The sequence below is a fragment of the Doryrhamphus excisus genome, linkage group LG7 (genome assembly GCF_037039965.1).
Source record: "Doryrhamphus excisus strain RoL-2023G ecotype Guam linkage group LG7, RoL_Dexc_Guam_v1.1, whole genome shotgun sequence".
NCBI lineage: Eukaryota > Metazoa > Chordata > Actinopteri > Syngnathiformes > Syngnathidae > Doryrhamphus > Doryrhamphus excisus.
This window is the reverse complement of record NC_136363.1, coordinates 11474832-11491608: the sequence shown is the minus strand read 5'-3', so window position 1 is coordinate 11491608 and position 16777 is coordinate 11474832. Positions and strand designations below refer to the sequence as shown.

General features: G+C 43.1%; 2 protein-coding genes and 1 non-coding gene across 8 annotated transcripts; 2 read left to right on the top strand and 1 right to left on the bottom strand.

Moving 5' to 3' along the window:
• Window positions 1-1244: 1244 nt before the first annotated feature.
• Window positions 1245-10035, top strand: LOC131101439 (glycogen synthase kinase-3 beta). Of its 3 annotated transcripts, none has more exons than XM_058046594.2 (11): window positions 1249-1611; window positions 4159-4244; window positions 4655-4756; window positions 4835-4918; window positions 4985-5095; window positions 5625-5755; window positions 5854-6058; window positions 6132-6227; window positions 7259-7445; window positions 7695-7769; window positions 8003-10035. In XM_058046594.2, exons 1-11 carry the CDS (start codon window positions 1437-1439, stop codon window positions 8062-8064), a joined length of 1314 nt encoding a protein of 437 aa, XP_057902577.2. In that variant the 5' UTR covers window positions 1249-1436; the 3' UTR covers window positions 8065-10035. The 3 variants fall into 3 exon arrangements, with proteins under 3 accessions (XP_078648222.1, XP_057902577.2, XP_057902578.2); XM_058046595.2 differs by lacking the exon at window positions 1249-1611 and adding an exon at window positions 1739-2852; XM_078792096.1 differs by having other exon boundaries at window positions 1245-1611; window positions 4655-4918.
• A 624-nt stretch (window positions 10036-10659) lies between these two features.
• On the top strand, window positions 10660-14298 carry LOC131101440 (zinc finger protein 706). 4 transcript variants are annotated; one of them, XM_078792097.1, is made up of 4 exons: window positions 10660-10895; window positions 11576-11714; window positions 13476-13585; window positions 13697-14298. In XM_078792097.1, the coding sequence occupies exons 2-3, from the start codon at window positions 11580-11582 to the stop codon at window positions 13569-13571; spliced, it is 231 nt and encodes a 76-aa protein (XP_078648223.1). In that variant the 5' UTR covers window positions 10660-10895; window positions 11576-11579; the 3' UTR covers window positions 13572-13585; window positions 13697-14298. The 4 variants fall into 4 exon arrangements, with proteins under 4 accessions (XP_078648223.1, XP_078648224.1, XP_057902582.1 ...); XM_078792098.1 differs by having other exon boundaries at window positions 10663-10879; window positions 13476-13612; window positions 13698-14298; XM_058046599.2 differs by having other exon boundaries at window positions 10664-10879; window positions 13476-13581.
• A 1742-nt stretch (window positions 14299-16040) lies between these two features.
• On the bottom strand, window positions 16041-16231 carry LOC131102446 (U2 spliceosomal RNA). Its single transcript, XR_009119441.2, has one exon. It is a non-coding gene; the product is annotated as a U2 spliceosomal RNA (small nuclear RNA).
• Window positions 16232-16777: the final 546 nt, after the last annotated feature.

The window sequence follows — 16777 nt, the reverse complement described above, 5'->3', positions numbered from 1 at the left end:
TATGATGTTGATGATGTTGGGCATCTCTTATACTTCTCTGTAAACTGTTGGATGTGTGAAAAATATATATATATATCTATTCAGCGTTTTTTTTCCATATATGTGCATTTAGGTCTGTGTTTGGGTGTGCGTGTACATTTTTGGCACATGCAGCTAGCTCATAGTAAACATGACCAACAACCACTCGTCCTGTCGTCACACAGCAACATTAACAATAGTCTATTTTTCATTTTCATACTCCACTCTAGAGACAGTATTTTTATAGTCATCGCGACTATTTTGTCCACCATGTTGACTGTTATGGGTTCCATTCAGGATATATATATATATATATATATATATATATATATATATATACTATATATATGACATACGTATATCTTCAGGCGATTTCCAATAAAACAGGTATAAAGCAGACTATCACATCCCTAAGGGGTCAGTCAGGGCTGCCATGTGCCCCATCTGCATGCGTGTGCAATGGCATGCAAGCGTGCAAACACCCACACAGACGTATGTGCATACACATACACACATGTGCGTGTGTACGGTATGATTGTGCTTCAAAAGGAATTTGTTCTTACATTGGAGAAGGAATTTTAGGATGAGTGAGGTGAGTGTGAACTCATAAGCAGGCATGATGACCATGTGCAATATTTCTAAATGACAACAAAAAAAACTAAATATTAAAGATCTAACACAATGGCCGACGTTGTGGACTCTACTTACATTTGGCGTTGTTTGTCTAATTGTTTTATCTATTCACTCATACAAAACAGGGTTATTTTTCAGAAGGACAAATCTTGTCACGTTTTAACCTCACAAAAATGTGAGGTTAAAAAATATAAAATATTCACCATAGTTGTCCTATGCGTGTCAACAACATGTTAGTTTGTGCTGTCATTGTGTTTGCACCATGATTGTATTGAAGTGCCTCAGGCCAACTTTGTGAGGTTTAAGATGGTGGGCCATACTTTGATGTCAAGTAGGAAAAACATAAATATGGTTGCATGACTTTCAGGTCAAATACTCACAACTTTGATTATTATGTTCCTGTTTTGATGGACACTGTTGAATATGTTTATTGTTGGGGTTGTTAACACAAGTTACACAATGCAGTAGCTGCAATTATATTGATATGTAAACCATAAACCCATGGACAGTTTTTGTTTGGCCTTTTTCCACTGTAATGTTGTCGTTGTGCAAACCAAAGCAGTGAACCTGAGCGCGAGCGATACGGAACTACATGCCCCGTGCTGCTTTGCGGCCGCTCTGTTTCTGGGTGTCTAGCAACAGCTAACCAGCCCAGACAGCCGGCGGCAGTAGCGACAGCGGTGGATCGGTCCTTACTGTAAAATTACTCGCAGTCGGGTTTTCACAGTTTAGGGTCGCTTGGCTGGAAAGAGTGGGGGAGACAACTGCGAGCCCTGCACAAAGATATGAGCGGCAGCGGGCGGCCCAGGACCAGCTCGTTTGCTGAGCCGCCAGGTGTTCCAGGAGCCGCCGCCGCGCCCGCCGGATCAGCCGCTGCCGTGGGGAGCAGCACAGGAAAGTCCGGGGTCCCGCAGGCCTCCGGCAGCAGCTTGTCGGGATGCTCGAACCTCAAGCTAGCAAGTATGCTTTTAAGTACTATACCATCAATTGCGCTCTTTGTTGGGTTTGACTATAATAACGCAATTTCCCGACGTTACCGTCCACCAGTCACCCCCTCGAAGACAGTCCGTCCCTTTTAGTCCCTCCTGCTCGCTAGCATGCTAACGCTAGCCACTTGTTTTGTACCAGTTCACCGCCCAGCCAGTCACTGAGCTTAGCCAGTTCGTTGCTAAATAAACATTCTGCAGTCAGCATATTTGCTACTTCTTCACTAATATCTCCTCACGATGCTCACTGTTGAAACAGCGAAACAGGACAAATGTGACCATGCTCGACTGGAGTATCGGCTAAACGAGCATTGTTCCTCGGAGCTACCGGTGGCTCGCATCGTCAGGTCCTGCTGGAAAGTTGCCTCCTCACAAGGTCACCTGGGGGTTCCACACGCCTCGGAAGGACGCCAGTGATTGATACCCAGGGCTGTTTGGCCTGACAACTGTGTCCGTTTTGCTGTTGCTTATTGGGAAGTTGATCTTATTTCCACTTGACTGAGATTGTTTCCCACTAGGGCCTTTAAAAGTGTCTCTTTTAGATGTGATGGATGTGTTTTCAGATATGAGGCTTATCCATAGAGGCGCCATTAACCCAGTTAGGCTGATGAATTGCAGGAAGAATGATTTGTGCTTTGACATTTTTACTAGAGAGTCGCAACACAATACATAGCTTTTTGCTTCTCTTGGTAGACATGGTCCCGATCAGATTTTCATATCTACTTTTTAAATTCAGAGTTAACACCTGGAGGTAAGATGGACTGGAACAAATTAGGATTTGACTAATGGTACCTGTTGATTTGTCCTAATTACGACCAGAGTACCAGATTTATCATTTTGACGTGCCTCTAATTATTGTGCACCCCTAATTTTTACCACTTGGACTTGCCTTTGTGTGCGCGTTCACACACAAAACGGGCTAGAGTCAATTTTCTGTTCACGTAGACAGTCCCTAGACCACCTGAGGGATGGATCTTGGGGTCCGCCTGCCAGCAGACTTGAGTCTTGTCTTAAATATGATGTCATCAAATGTGAGCCATCCAGAAAGCTGAATGAAAAAGAGTTACATGGAAGTCCAGACGCGTGAATACCTGTCTCTTTCTCTCACAGTGCGTGTTGATCATTAGCGTGACAGTTTTGACACCTCCATGTCATTTACAGTATATCCTCTTCCTAACATCTCAGCTGGTAAAAGAAATGCTCCAATGTTTCCAGGTAGTGCTGTTCCACTGTGGTGTGAGTGTGGCATTTCAATGAAAGTGACCTCTGTGGGTCAGCTTTGCGCGTGCAGGAATTATTTTTGCTCAGTGTGAACCTAAACATGACCCCCTCAGCGTGAGCGGCCCTCAGCTGGCATGTTTGAGAGAGGCACAGGAAAGGGTGACTTGACACTGTCGGAGAGGTACTAATTTAAACTTCTGTTTGTTATTGTAGTTGCTGAGAGCTCTTTGTAATATTTTTACCCAGGTATAACAAAGTAATCGCTCTCTGGATGACATCTCTGTACGCTAGTCTGTGTAGTTTATTTGGAACGCACTTAACCCGAGTTGCAGTGAGGTACATCACATGTTTACTTTTGCACTATTCAACTTGTGGGAAGAAGCAGAGCTAGGGGTGTCACAAGATTAAAACGTGACAGAAAATAGATGCTCGTGGGCACTTGGGCTGGGATAATAAAAAATAATTGATCACCCAATAAGTGAAGATGAACTGGATCATATTGCCACATTGTAAATCATAAGCTTCACTGGTCGTGTTGTCTCACCAACATGACATTTCACACTTTGTTCAGCGGTCCTTGAACACACCATACTAGTTGCTGTGAGGTGCAAACTGAAAGCATATTCATGTATAATCGCCGCATCATATTAGGACATATTTCATTATTATCATGTTCATATTATATATGCTGTCTTTGGGCGAGAGGCGGGGTACACCCTGGACTGGTGGCCAGCCAATCACAGGGCACATATAGACAAACAACCATTCACACTCAAATTCATAGGCTCCAGCACCCCCACGACCCTCGTGAGGAAAAAGCGGTAGAAAATGAATGAATGAATATTATATATGCTTTTACCAATAAACTTTGAAACATTGAAAGAAGTTGGGTGCCAAGCACAAATATGATATTATTGCATTGTTCTAATAAATTGGATTTGAATCCAAAAATATTTTTTATTTTGCATTTTCATTATACTTTCCTTAAAAGTAAAGTTCCAATCTCGTCTCGTTCTCGTAGACCCAATCATGTCTATCATCTTGTCCTGCGACCCCCCCAGGGCTATTATGACTATCATCCGTTGTTGTCCACATGGAGGACCCACTGTCGTAGTTTGAAGAACAAGATAGTAAGCTGGCCTATTTTTGGGTGATTCCCGGTTGAATTAGTCTTCAGTTTGAACTTTCCCTTCCAGACCGCTAGCATCCACGCTCTCACTAACCTAACATATTAAAATGTGTGATGGATGCACAATGAGGTGAGGTTAATGAAGCTACCTGTTGTTTGATTGCTTCCTAGGAGACAGCGGCAAGGTGACGACAGTGGTGGCCACACCGGGTCAGGGCCCAGACCGCCCACAGGAAGTGTCCTACACTGACATCAAGGCAAGTAGAGAGCCCGACTTTAAGCATTTCCCGCTCCATTCGTTGAGATCGCAGCCCGTTTGTCCTCGCTTCTACACACGTTATAACTCGCATGGTTTGCCAGAGAATAAGAAGACGGGGCATGAGGGATAAGTAGGGGTGTCACCAGACAAGATTTTAACATTAATTAATTCAAATAAATTGGGCATGCTGGCTCATTTGTTTAGTTACATAAGAAATTGTCACATGTACTTCTAATCATATTTGTTTTGCTTTTTCTGATTTGTTACGTTTTTTTTTACACACTTTTCCAAATGCGCCATGGCCAGTTGTGCTAATTTGATGATTACGTCATCCCACCATTACCACAATTAGATTGCAGTCCTGTGCTAAACCCTGAACATGTTTGGTTGTTTCGGCTCCCTCCTCAGGTGATCGGCAATGGCTCGTTCGGGGTGGTCTACCAGGCCCGCCTCATCGACAGCCAGGAGATGGTGGCCATCAAGAAGGTTCTCCAGGATAAGAGGTTCAAGGTGAGGTGCCCCTTGTTTTCTGCAAGCATCATCACCATGACAAGTCCTCATGTGTGGAACCTTCCTGTCACCTTGCAGAACCGTGAGCTGCAGATCATGAGGAAGCTGGACCACTGCAACATCGTCAGACTACGTTACTTCTTCTACTCCAGTGGAGAGAAGGTCTGCCCCTCCCTGCTTTTCATGCACGTGCAAGTGATTCATCCCTCATTGTTTGTGTGCGCCTAGAAAGATGAAGTGTACCTCAACCTGGTGCTGGACTTTGTTCCTGAGACGGTCTACAGGGTTGCCCGGCATTTTAACAAGAACAAGAGCATCATTCCTATCATCTACGTCAAGGTACTGCTCCCACCTGCAGGGATTGTGCAGCTTTTCTCGGGAAGACGCCCAGTTTTCCCACTGGAGACAGCACCTTTCATTCACACTAAGTCATCATTTCTATTATATTTGTATATAATGTATATATGGCACATGTAATACTATGTGATTCAGGTAAAAATGTACAGCATGCATGTGTACCAAACCACAAGTTTTCCATGTATATTAGATTTTGCACTCACTTTGCTTGGTGGTTCTTGAACGCACCCCAGTTCACAAAAGTGAAACCTATACATAACTTGACTGTATCCCCAGGGATCTGATTCCTTGCTAAATATAGTTGCTACGTTGATAGCAACCTTTGTTGCAGACCTCCTACATCTTTCTGTTCTCCGGCAGACCGGGTGCCCATGACGTGTGTTAATGAGCGGCGTTACAGGGACAGGCCCGTTTATGTGTTTTTGAGTGACCAGGTAGCGCCAAATGTATTTGTGGCGGGCCGCCAAACCCAAATGAATGTCAGGATTTTGACAATGCCCTCTCTCCTCAGGTGTACATGTACCAGCTGTTTCGTAGCCTGGCCTACATCCACTCTCAAGGCGTGTGTCATCGTGACATCAAGCCCCAGAACCTGCTTGTGGACCCAGAGACTGCCATCCTCAAGCTGTGCGACTTTGGCAGGTGAGTTGGACGTGGCGGCCACCTGACGAATACGAGGAGAAAGCGGGACAGCATGACACAAGAAAGGTGACAAAGTGGTTTGTTGTCTTTCCCTTTAGCGCCAAGCAGCTGGTCCGCGGCGAGCCCAACGTCTCATATATCTGCTCACGCTACTACCGGGCGCCGGAGCTCATATTTGGCGCCACCGATTACACGGCCAACATCGACATCTGGTCGGCGGGCTGCGTGCTGGCCGAGCTGCTGCTGGGCCAGCCCATCTTCCCCGGCGATAGCGGCGTGGACCAACTGGTGGAGATCATCAAGGTGAGTGAGCAGCCGATGTGGTCTCGGAGCGTTTGAACTCCACTCTCATCACTGCCCTCGCCCCGCCCCGCAGGTGCTCGGCACCCCGACTAGGGAGCAGATTCGAGAGATGAACCCCAACTACACCGAATTCAAGTTCCCTCAGATCAAAGCTCATCCTTGGACCAAGGTAATGCTGACGATTAGATCATCATCTGATATTTTTGGGGCCAATGAGGGAATTGTGACATCATAAAAAGCTCAGACAAAACCGATCAATTGAAAAAATGCTCCAACAAGTTAAGTTTAACCATACTGTGCAGTTGAGCAAATCAAGTGCTCCTTTTTCTCCTGCCTGTGACATTAACGCCTTGTCAGAACTTCCAAATTGAACGAAATGCTCCGCGATGAAGGGGGAAAAAAATCTAATCGAGCACACAAAAAACTTTCTCAGCCACCCGAAACGCCAGAACCACTGCTTTTCAGAAGTGCAAAAGCTTTGCCAGAAGACCTCTGTGGTGGCACACTGACTGCTCGGAGCATGTGCCTGAATACAGTACACCTTGCTGGACCGCTCTATTCTCTGGTTCTCCTGATAGTATGGATGTTCATTCATTCATTCATTCATTTTCTACGGCTTATCCTCACGAGGGTCGCGGGGGTGCTGGAGCCTATCCCAGCTGTCTTCGGGCGAGAGGCGGGGTAGACCTTGGACTGGTTGCCAGCCAATCACAGGGCACATATAGACAAACAACCATTCACACTTGCATTCATACCTATGGATAATTTGGAGTCGCTAATTAACCTAGCATGTTTTTGGAATGTGGGAGAAAACCGGAGTACCCAAATAAAACCCAAGCATGCACAGAACATGCAAACTCCACAGATATGGGATTGAACTCGGGTCTCCTAGCTGTGAGGTCTGTGCGCTAACCACTCGTCCGCCGTGCAGCCCTAGTATGGGTGTGGTAGTCGTAATCTCATGATAATTGGCAAAGACCTGATGAGGTTATTTAGTGCTAATGTGCATATTAATTCATGCTAGGACGCTGCCTTTTACCACACACATCAACCTGCCACGTAATAATCTCCTCTCTGGAAAAAACTAAGTCCACTAGTTCAGTAGCGGACTCAAGTACTTCTCTCTGAGCAGAACAGTGTTGGTCATTTTAGCAGACATTTACAAGCATTGTCGTGAAGCAATATGTTTGTCACACTCAGGTGTTCAAGCCTCGCACACCCCCGGAGGCCATTGCGCTCTGCTCTCGCCTGCTGGAATACACGCCGGCCTCCCGCCTCTCTCCGCTGGAGGCGTGTTCGCACACCTTCTTTGACGAGCTGAGGCAGCCCAACACGCGACTGCCCAGCGGGCGCGAGCTGCCCATGCTCTTCAACTTCAGCACTACAGGTACTCACACTCATTGTCTGGAGAATATCATGTGCACTTTTTTTTTACGTCAAACAATATATTTGAGCTTTGTGGATATAGGTTGTTACCGCTAAAAAGAATCCAAACAAAACATGAACATAAACGCGTTCTTCATTGAGGCTTTGTTGTTTTAATCAGCCAATATTTGATGATTTATTTGTATCATTCATGCGTGGACGTGGTAATAATGTGAAATAAACGACACTGTGTGTTTTTATGTGTTTGCAGAGTTGTCCATCCAGCCTCAGCTGAACTCCACACTCATCCCTCCACACGCTCGCGCTCACACGGCCGCTTCTCACGGTGGGAAAAGTCCTCTTATTTATGTTGACGTTATGTTTGTCATTAAAGTCACACGAAGCATATTCTAGCATCAAAAATGGGCATTTTGAAGGCTTTATTATTTGTGTTTTTGGACGTTGGCGGGGAATCTTGGAACATAGCGGCCTCCTGTAGTGGGCATCTACCGTGTATCCTAAAGGGTTGTTTTTGTTGTATGTTTGTTGCTAACGCTCTCTTTATGTGGGCTGCCCTAGATGGTACCGGCCCAGATGCCTCTCAGCTGGGTTCAGCACCAGGATCTCTTAACAACATCTGAAGCGACCAGTCGTCTGCTTTGCCTGCCAGCCAGCCCCGCCCCCTCCTACTCTCTCTTACACACACATACACACACACATACACACACACATACATACAGAGATAACCGCTCATCTCTGCGCTGCTTGCTGTCCTGGTAGATAATGTTTTTGTACAGTGAACGCATTCAACAACACCGCAGCTGGAGACACACACACACACGCACGCACACACACACATGCACAGAGTGCTGTCTGGCTGCTGCTACAGTGATATGTGAAGGTTCAATAGTGGGGGCTGGTCCTCTTCTTTTTTTTATTTTAAATCAATTTCCCTTCTCGTCTTCATCCATGTTTGTGTTTATTTATTTGACTTTTCCTGACCTGGATTGATTTTCTTTCCCTGAGGTCTTCTGCTACCTGTTCAAGTCATGTTGACGTTTTAAGTGAGAAAGAGGTCAAACTGCCTGAGCGAGACCAGAATGTTCTGTGGGTCATCAGGGTGGAGGACGTGTTCACTCAGGAGATATTCCCATCCTCTTCCATGCACCCTTTGATTATCATTCTTATTAATAATAATGACCGCAAGTTCAGGCTCTGTGCTTTCTTTTCAGCCAAATCATTTAAATCCCAAAAAGACAAGAAACGTCCTTTTACGGTGCCTCTCCAATTGTGTTTTTAGACTTTAAAAAAAAAAAAAAGTTTTAAAGCCCCATACCCCGCTTGAGGCACGGAAAGCAGCTCTCACTGTCGTTTGGCTTATCTTCATGTTGCAAAGAAATGACGTCATGTAACCTCAACGCCCGGCTTGGAAGGCAGAGGTCGTCAGAGGTTGAAGTACTTGATGAATGTCAGCGGTCCTCATGTAGCAGCATTCATCTTTTTGTCACTTGGACTGTCACCTCCGCTGCCAGTCATGTTTTTTTTTTCCTGGCACATTCATGTTGTGACTGAAAGATTAATTTTCCTTCTCTTGCCTAATGCACACATGCTTGACCTTTCTCCAAAGCCATTGTCATGCCCGGGCCTATCTGCATGTAAATAGCATGGATTTTTATGATTTGACTTGCTTTTCCAGAGCTGTTTATATCTCCGTTCACCCATTCTATCTGTATGTTTGTTTCTTGTTTATTTTGTAAATACGCCCCCTGTGTCACCACGCAAACTGTAAATATTGCAAAAGAAGAAGAAAAAAAAGACTCTTGTTTGTCAACGACCTTTCTCTCTCTTTCTCGTCCGAGTAGCTGTTCACTGATCAGGTTTCCTTAGCTCTTCCTGTGTCTCCTCTGTGCAAACTCGATATCCCTCCCTCCCTCCCCACGCTGTAGGATGCTCTTACACCACATAGCCTGCAGGTGGCGCCAAAGCGGCCCAGTAGCTCGGACCCTCTTCCGTCTCTTGATGCGGCGCCCGCCTGCTGTTTGTTTATTTGTGCGTGTCATAACCCCTGTGCAGTATTGAGGGAGGAAAAAGTGGCTTTGTTGTCAGAAGCGTTTGCAGGGAACTTACATCTTGTGATCTGTGTGTGTGTGTGTGTGTGTGTGTGTGTGTGTGTGTGTGTGTGTGTGTGTGTGTGTGTGTGTGTGTGTGTGTGTGTGTGAAATATATCTCCCGGGTATGGACGAGAAATCACAAGACGATGCTAATAACTTTGGGCACTTTTCTAATGTGTTCTTAAGGATCTCAGAAGTGCTGCTAATTATCACAAGATCACACTGATGTGGTGCGAATGCAAACAAAGCCTCAGCGTGCGTGTGTGAGACCTCCTTAGAGGTGTGACTGTTTTTATTCCCTCCTTGATTTTACACCTTTTTACCGTTTCATTTGGCTGTGATTGCATGTGTGTGGGGTGTGCGCGTGCGTGCGTGGCCTCGCGAAGAGAAGGAGAGAGAAAATCATGTGTCTGTTCTGTGCGCGTGCGCGTGTGTATATGTGAATTCATTTACTGTAATAAAGTGTTGAAACTGTGTTTAACTGGCATGCTTTTAATTTGTATTCTATCCACCCCAGTTTGCCAAAGTGGGGTAGTTTGTACTTTTTTTTTATCGTGATAGCAAATTCCCCCTTCGATTAAACGATCGCCACCGTGAGTGGACACAAAAATGAAGCAAATGTAAGCCATTCACAAGGAAGTCTGACTGCAGTATGATATATGTAGGATGATTACTTATCTATTTAACAAATTGTATCAAAATATAACCATAGAAAAATTGACTCGGAATTACTAAAAATTTAATTAACCAAGTAATTATGTTCAGTATTTCAAGTTAGATTCAACTGGGTTGTGTTTTTTATGGTTAAGTTCAAATTTCTGAATGGGTACGCCACTGTAAAGTTATACTGTGCTGTACACAGTACAATGTGTTGAAGTTACTGTTCACCTCTGTTCACCACTGTTCACCTCCGCGCCAGAGGGGCGCTAATTCCTTTCCGTGGCAGTTTTGTGATACACGTCTGAAGACGTCTTTTCCTTTGTCGTTCAAAGTATGACGACTACGACAACAAAATAGTTACTAAATCGTATACATCAGTCAGTACATCCCAATATGTATACGGTGTGAACTGCGTACTTGATTCATAAAAAATGAATCGAGTTAGTCCCTCCTTTTTCTCTCCGTAGCAAAGATGGCGATGGTCGAGGGCTGTTAGGGTACACTCACCGTTTGGGCCGTGTTGAGTGAGTGCAACATCCGGGTACTGGCAATGCACTGCAATTACTACGTACAATGTGAGCGCACTTACTATGTACTGAAAATGCTAAGTGTAAGTACGTAAGTGTGCGAATTGAGATACACTTTCCTGAATTTGGATACAGCTCGAGCCTGCTAAACGTCGAAGGTAAAAGAGTAAACACGTATGTTACATATGTCTGTTAACATATCAAACTTGTTTCCTCGCTTCAATGCAATGTTTAAGTTCCGACACCGCCTTAAAACAAGCAGTCTGAATATCGGAGTTATCTTGGCGTCGCTTGTCTCGTTGAGCTAATTCTGTTAGCGAGTTAGCCCCGGAGGGTAAAGCATTTCTAATGGAGAATACTTTTACGCAACTCGAGTTTTATGACCATTAAGTTGAAATAAAAAGTATATCTAACACAGATGGTAATGAGACATCACTATGACATATATAAAACATATTACACATATACAAGGTGAACCCCATCTCTTTCACAGGCTACATGTACGCCAACGACAAGTACTACACACTATTCATTTTATTCAAATAAGTTATAAAAACACCAACAGTGTAATTCAACCAACAATTGTAGTGCAAGTACTTGCATAGGGAGGGCGAGAAAACGAAACCAAAACAGAATCACTGTGGTTTATTTCCATTTTACATTTGAACTAACACTAACTAGCTAACTAACTAGCTTACACAGAAAACAAGTACTAAACTACTACTGTATGACTGCATAGCGTGTTCCTAAGTGTGCACTAACCTTACATTGCTAGAACATGCGCACTAGTAAACCACTACTCTGTTTACACACACACACGTTTCAATCTGGTGCTGTTTGTGTTTTTGCTGCAGGGCCATGGCTCGCGGGCAGCAGAAGATTCAGTCCCAGCAGAAGAACGCTAAGAAGGCCGCTGAGAAGAAGAAATCTCAGGGCGCCGACCAGAAGACGGCGGCCAAGGTGGCTCTGGTCCACACGTGTCCCGTCTGCAGGGTGGGTACCCACACCTTTGCCTTATATGCCATCTAGGCTCTGAGCAGTACTATACACATATTCAGCATATTCACTACATAGTATGTTTTACGTAGTCACGCCACTAAACTACATAGTGTGCTACTGAGTGTAACCTGACTCAGTAGTGTGTAAATACTCACGACACGGTTTACCATGTAGTGAGTATTTACCCACTACAGTATATATCAAGCAGTATACACTGCATAGTATACCCTACTAAACTATTTGTTTTGTATGTACATACTAATGAACTATCTACTTAGAAGTATGCACACTACTACTTTTTGTAGTGTACCCTACTAAACTATATAGTTAGTATTTTCACACTAATGAACTACGACTCCTGTGCAAACTACTACACTTCATAGTATATCTTACTAAACCATGTCGTTAGTATTTATGCACTAATGAACTACAATGATATGGACTAAATAACTACATAGATAGTATGTACTCATTAATTAACTACTTAGAAGTGTGCACACTACTACATTTCACATTTTCATAGTGTGCTTTAGTATGACGTACTATGACGTGTAGTAGAGTGCATATCAGTAGTAGTTCATATGTGTATAAAAACTAACATGTTTTAATATGACATACTATGGCGTGTAGTAGTGTGCATATTAGTAGTAGTTCATATGTGTGTAAAAACTCATGCTTTAGTATGACGTACTATGAAGTGTAGTCGTGTGCGTTTTAGTAGTAGTTCATATGTGTGTAAAAACTAACATGCTTTAGTATGACGTACTATGACGTGTGGTAGTGTGCATATTACTAGTAGTTCATTGGTGTGTAAAAACTAATTTTTTAATACATATGCACAGGACTAAACTGCATAATGAGTGTATCTAAAGTATTTGTAAGTGGACATCCCTTACGGGGAAAAATAATATTTCAGTATATTGGCAGATATAATGTTATGTATTAAGAAATATATTCCGATATATGGGATCTTATGTTTATATTTTCCAATATATTGCAATATACGCATAGATCATATATGTGTATATATTGATACATATAAAAAATATCTTGCGACCAAGACCAAAAAGGCACAATATTTTTACATATATATATATATATATTTTTTTTTTTACATGTACTTTCCAAACATAGCATATGCATGGACACTGTAGCCTTAAGAAAAAAGTGAAGACAAAAATGTGCAATACACAAATACCAGTTTTATTGACAACTGAAGCGTTAAATGTTCAATGGTCCACACTGGATCTTGGAGGTACACATGCGTAGAGGCTTGCATATACTAGTGTTGCATACTGTACAAGGTGTATTTTATAAGGAACTATCAGACTATTGTACTATTATGAGTGTGAGAGGCTTGCATATACTAGTGTTGCATACTGTACAAAGTGTATTTTATAAGGAACTATCAGACTATTGTACTATTATGAATGTGTATTTTATAAGGAACTATCAGACTATTGTACTATTACGAATGTGTATTTTATAAGGAACTATCAGACTATTGTACTATTACGAATGTGTATTTTATAAGGAACTATCAGACTATTGTACTATTATGAATGTGTATTTAATAAGGAACTATCAGACCATTGTACTATTATGAATGTGTATTTAATAAGGAACTATCAGACCATTGTACTATTACGAATGTGTATTTTATAAGGAACTATCAGACTATTGTACTATTATGAATGTGTATTTAATAAGGAACTATCAGACCATTGTACTATTACGAATGTGTGTGTGTCGCAGACCCAGATGCCTGATCCCAAGACGTTCAAGCAGCACTTTGAGAGCAAACACCCCAAGTCCCCGATGCCCCCCGAGCTGGCTGACGTTCAGGCTTGAAGGAGAACAGGCTGGTGAAAACATTTGCACTCAGACTAACATACTTTTTCATGTGCAGTGAATGTGTCTTATTGTACACACGCTGATATTAGCCGTAGTGTGATGACTACTTTCATCTATTTTAGACAAACAACTACTTGGACTAAAAGGCTGACTCGTGGACCGTGAAGCACTTGGTAGTACGCACTTTGAAGTACACCCTTTGTGGACCATAAGACACTGGGACCTGGCAGGTTAAGGACATTGGCCAAAGTGTGTGTGTGTGTGAGAGAGAGACAGAGTAGGAGAAGGGCAGCCCATGTTTAAAGAAAACATATTTATTATATAAAGCAACTTGCTCTACTTGCTGGATGATGATGGTGATGATCCACTCATGCTGAGGAGAAGCAGCGTGTTGGTTGTTCCAGGCTCTCTACCCTGGAGTCGGACAGAGAGAGGTGACACTCAAGGTCTCTGCTTGCCGCTCCTCAGTCAGTCAGCGTCGTCCTCCTTGGACGCTCCTCCTTACATCAGCAACGCAATAAGTTTACCTTTCATTCTTTCATCAGCCGCAACGTGATTGACAGACGAGTAGTCATGACCTTCTTTTCACAAGCAGAGTAAAAAGTGACTTTCAATGAACATTTCTTTCCGAAGCATTTCACTACATGCAGCGTTCTGTCATGTGACCAGTCTTCACGTTTGTACGACTTTTTTAAACGACCATGTAGCTTACAAATAGAGACAATTGTGTCACCAGATCTGGTCATAAAATAAAAGCAGCATGTTGCAAAGGGAAAGGTGCGTGTGTGTGTGTGTGTGCTCACTGATATTTAAATAAGATGAAAGTGTGTGATGGCTTGATGTTCATTGTGGGCATGACAGAAGAGCGGAGCTTGACAAGGTGAACCTGGAGCAAACATCATGTCATGCAACACATCTTCAATCATCTGCTTAACATTTACATCCAAAAATGAAGGGCATAGACTGCACGGCCCTCGAGTGGTTAGCATGCAGGCCCACCTGAGTTCAATTCCACCCTCAGCCATCTCTATGTGGAGTTTGCATGTTCTCCCCGTGCATGTGTGGGTTTTCTCCGGGTACTCCGGTTTCCTTCCACATTCCAAAAACATGCTAGGTTAATTGGCCACTCCAAATTGTCCATAGGTATGAATGTGAGTGTGAATGGTTGTTTGTCTATATGTGCCCGAAGACAGCTGGGATAGGCTCCAGCACCCCCACAACCCTTGTGAGGATAAGCAATAGAAAATGAATGAATGAATGAAGGATGTACTTCATTGATAATTTGACAAAGAAAAAACTTGACTATTTAGTTTCTTTGTTCAACAGTATGACATTTACTGTTTTATGACAATAGACAGGATTTTAAGTGTTCTTCAGTGTACATGCGGTGCCATAAACCTTCCACTGGGTGGTGCGAGAATACATTTGTTAAACACTAGATTTTAAGCTTTTATTTTTTTTCCATTTACCGTATAGTTTAGTTTTGTGGCTTGTGGACCATGAGGCACTTCATAGTACGCACTTGGAAGTACACACTTTGTGGACCATGAAAGACACCGGGACGTGGCAAGTTAAGGACATTGGCCAGTGTCTGTAACCAGTTAATGAGAGTTGCAATGAGAAATATTAGAAAATACTGGACTAGTATCAGAAGAGATGAGGTAAGACTCAGGGGGAGGGGGAATCGACCTGGATACACAGTCTTCAATTTTGCTAGTGTGGTGTATTGAATATTTACTAGGGCTGTCGATTTTTAATCATATTTTTAATCAGATTAATCATTAATCACCATGTCTCACGATTTCTGAAATGTGCCCATTTTACTGTATTTTTATTGAAAGAAAGACACGTTATAGGACAGGATTATGTATATTTGTATGTATTAACAGCAAACAAAATTCACATCAAATTAAGAGATGGCACACATGTCCAAAAATCAATTTACCGAACACTGCATTATTTAATTTTTGCCTGAAGTCATCTGAAATAGGCTCCAGCATTCCCCTGTGGCCCTACGTGGTCGAGAAGATGGATGGTTCCTTTCCTTTAATAGCAGATTATTTGAATCAGACTTGAAATGTTTATTATGAGCAATGGTGAGTTGCGTTCAAGAACACCGTGTCATTTAGGATGTATTCACATGTTTTGAGTGAGTTTCAAAGGGATCAGCATCATTAAATGCAGAAGAATATCCGCTTATTAGTTTTATTTGCATTTCTGTTTTACACCAGAGTCCCCATCCTTTTTGAGACCGAGAGTTACTTCTTGGGTAGACCCTTGTGATTTTTGTCAAAAATCAGCGCCCTCAAACAATGACTTTTTAAGCCGTTTTTGGGTGCTTCTGGGCCCCCTGTGAAGTGTGTGTGTGCGCGCGTGCGGTTAGCTATGGTCCCAGTAAACGGCCCTAACCAGTACAGGTATGTGTTAATGCACGTTTACAATTTAAGGATTATTTCCCACACCATTAGGGGGTGCACCGTTCCTGGAGGTACTGCAATACCAGGTCGATGCGTGGAGTGGACGGAGCAAGCCCCTATTCCATCTCCCAGTTCCAAAAATCAATTTAATATATGGTCCCCATATCGGGGACGTATCAGATATTAAACTGATAAGAACAGATACTACACTTGATCTTAGCCAAAAGGCCGAGAAGCGATGCCGACTAGCAGTCGGAGGGGAGGAGGTGATTCCTGGCACCACAAGCTAAAGTGACGGTTACACACAAAACAACTGTCGGTGTCAAACACGAATACGCCAATCGACAGCTATGCACATTAAAATGATCAAACATGTAATTGTGTTCCATTTTAATGCTATAAATGATTGAAATTATACACATATTGCAAACTACTCGGCCTGTCACAGCCACGTGGTTTCCGTAGGTCCAATAGGAAGCGTCAGTAATCCGCACCACAGTTGTCGTATACAAACACTGTACACACTGTACAAAACAATAGTGTATTGTATCATTGTTACAAAATGGGCGTCAACATTTAATAAACGCAATAGTAGAACCACCTAGCCAAACTCCTTTCGGTTTCTCGCGGCAGCAAAATATCGCGAGAGTTGATCGACAAGCGTGACGCCATTAACTTCACTCTTCCAAACTCTATTCTGAGAGAACGGCTAAATGACCCCCGGTGATAAGCTGGCACACACATAAAAGCCTAATCTTTAAGCCCGTTGCAGTGCCAAAAGCACCC

Excerpts from the sequence above, each read along its gene's own strand:
- LOC131101440 (XM_078792097.1), top strand. The coding sequence starts at position 11,580 with ATGGCTCGCGGGCAGCAGAAGATTCAGTCCCAGCAGAAGAACGCTAAG. Across the intron at positions 11,715-13,475 it reads ACACGTGTCCCGTCTGCAGG|ACCCAGATGCCTGATCCCAA; the intron begins GTGGGTACCCAC and ends TGTGTGTCGCAG.
- LOC131101439 (XM_078792096.1), top strand. The coding sequence starts at position 1,437 with ATGAGCGGCAGCGGGCGGCCCAGGACCAGCTCGTTTGCTGAGCCGCCA. Across the intron at positions 6,059-6,131 it reads AACTGGTGGAGATCATCAAG|GTGCTCGGCACCCCGACTAG; the intron begins GTGAGTGAGCAG and ends CCCGCCCCGCAG. Across the intron at positions 7,446-7,694 it reads CTTCAACTTCAGCACTACAG|AGTTGTCCATCCAGCCTCAG; the intron begins GTACTCACACTC and ends ATGTGTTTGCAG.